Consider the following 1,254-nt stretch of genomic DNA (forward strand, 5'->3'; position numbering starts at 1 on the left):
AGATTTTTACTTTTTAAATTATTATTGAGATTTTTTCCCAATTAGTTTTTGGAAAGCGGCTTTTACGTCCTTGTTCCGCAAACTGTAGATCAAGGGATTCAGCATGGGGATAATGACAGTGTAGAACACAGAAGCCCACTTGTCTTGGTCCAGGGAGTAGCTGGATGTTGGCCGTAGGTACATGAACATGACCGTGCCATAGAAAAGGGTGACGCCAGTGAGATGAGACCCACAAGTGGAGAAAGCCTTCAGGCGGCCTTCACCTGTGCGCATTCTGATGATTGCAACGAGGATGAAGGCATAGGAGATGAAGATGATGAGTATAGTGCTGAATTCAATGAAGCCACACAGGCTAAAGAGCAAGATCTCACTAATGTAGGTGTCTGAACAAGAGAGGGCCAGGAGTGGTGGGATTTCACAGAAGAAGTGGTTGATGATATTGGAGCCGCAGTAGCTGAGGCTGAAGGTGAGGGAAGTGTGGGCTATTAAACTCACCAGACCAGACAGATATGAGCCCAGCATGAGGGCCAAGCAGACCCTCTTGGACATGAGGGTGGTGTAGTGGAGGGGCCGACAGATGGCCACAAATCGATCATAGGCCATGGCAGCCAGGACATAGCACTCAGCGTCTACAAAACCCACAAAGAAAGCAAACTGGGTGGCACAACTGGAGAAGGAAATTACTCTGTGCTTTGTTAGGAAGTCAGCCAGCATCCTCGGGGCAATGGCCGTGGAGTAGCCCAGGTCAACAAAGGAGAGGTTGCAGAGGAAAAAATACATGGGTGTGTGAAGCTGAGTGTCTGTTATAATCAGGATGATCATACCAATGTTCCCTATGACATTGACCAGGTAGACAATGAGGAAGACCACAAAGAAGATGATCTGCAGCTGAGGGTCTTGAGTGATGCCCATAAAGATAAACTCAGTCACCACTGAGTGGTTTTCTTTATCCATTGCTCCACTTGTATGTATAGCTGGGATTGATTTATTGATGAGAGCAGTAAATTCTCTGTCACTGTAAATATTCAAGCTAAAGATAAGCAATCATATGCTAGAGAAGTTGTAAAAAAAGGTGGGGTATACTTGTATTTCTACAGTAAATGAAGGCTCTATTATTATGAGTAATTAAAAAAACATCCTTCTGTTAATTACATTCTGTGATCAGTAGGGTAACTTCTCTGTACATGCCCAGTCACAGCAGGAGAAGATGTTTCCTTCTTGGGAATGTCAAATTCTGCTCCTCCAAGATCTTGG

At 44.7% G+C, this 1,254-nt stretch overlaps 1 protein-coding gene across 1 annotated transcript; it reads right to left on the minus strand.

The window, feature by feature from the left end:
• LOC128566033 (olfactory receptor 1019) lies at nucleotides 1–972 on the minus strand. Its single transcript, XM_053562939.1, has one exon. The coding sequence runs from the start codon at nucleotides 952–954 to the stop codon at nucleotides 22–24; it is 933 nt and encodes a 310-aa protein (XP_053418914.1). The 5' UTR covers nucleotides 955–972; the 3' UTR covers nucleotides 1–21.
• Between the last annotated feature and the right edge of the window lie 282 nt (nucleotides 973–1,254).

Source organism: Nycticebus coucang, chromosome 14 (genome assembly GCF_027406575.1).
Source record: "Nycticebus coucang isolate mNycCou1 chromosome 14, mNycCou1.pri, whole genome shotgun sequence".
Lineage (NCBI taxonomy): Eukaryota > Metazoa > Chordata > Mammalia > Primates > Lorisidae > Nycticebus > Nycticebus coucang.

Bases quoted from the DNA above. Each gene is read 5' to 3' on its own strand.
- LOC128566033 (XM_053562939.1), bottom strand. From the start codon at position 954: ATGGATAAAGAAAACCACTCAGTGGTGACTGAGTTTATCTTTATGGGC.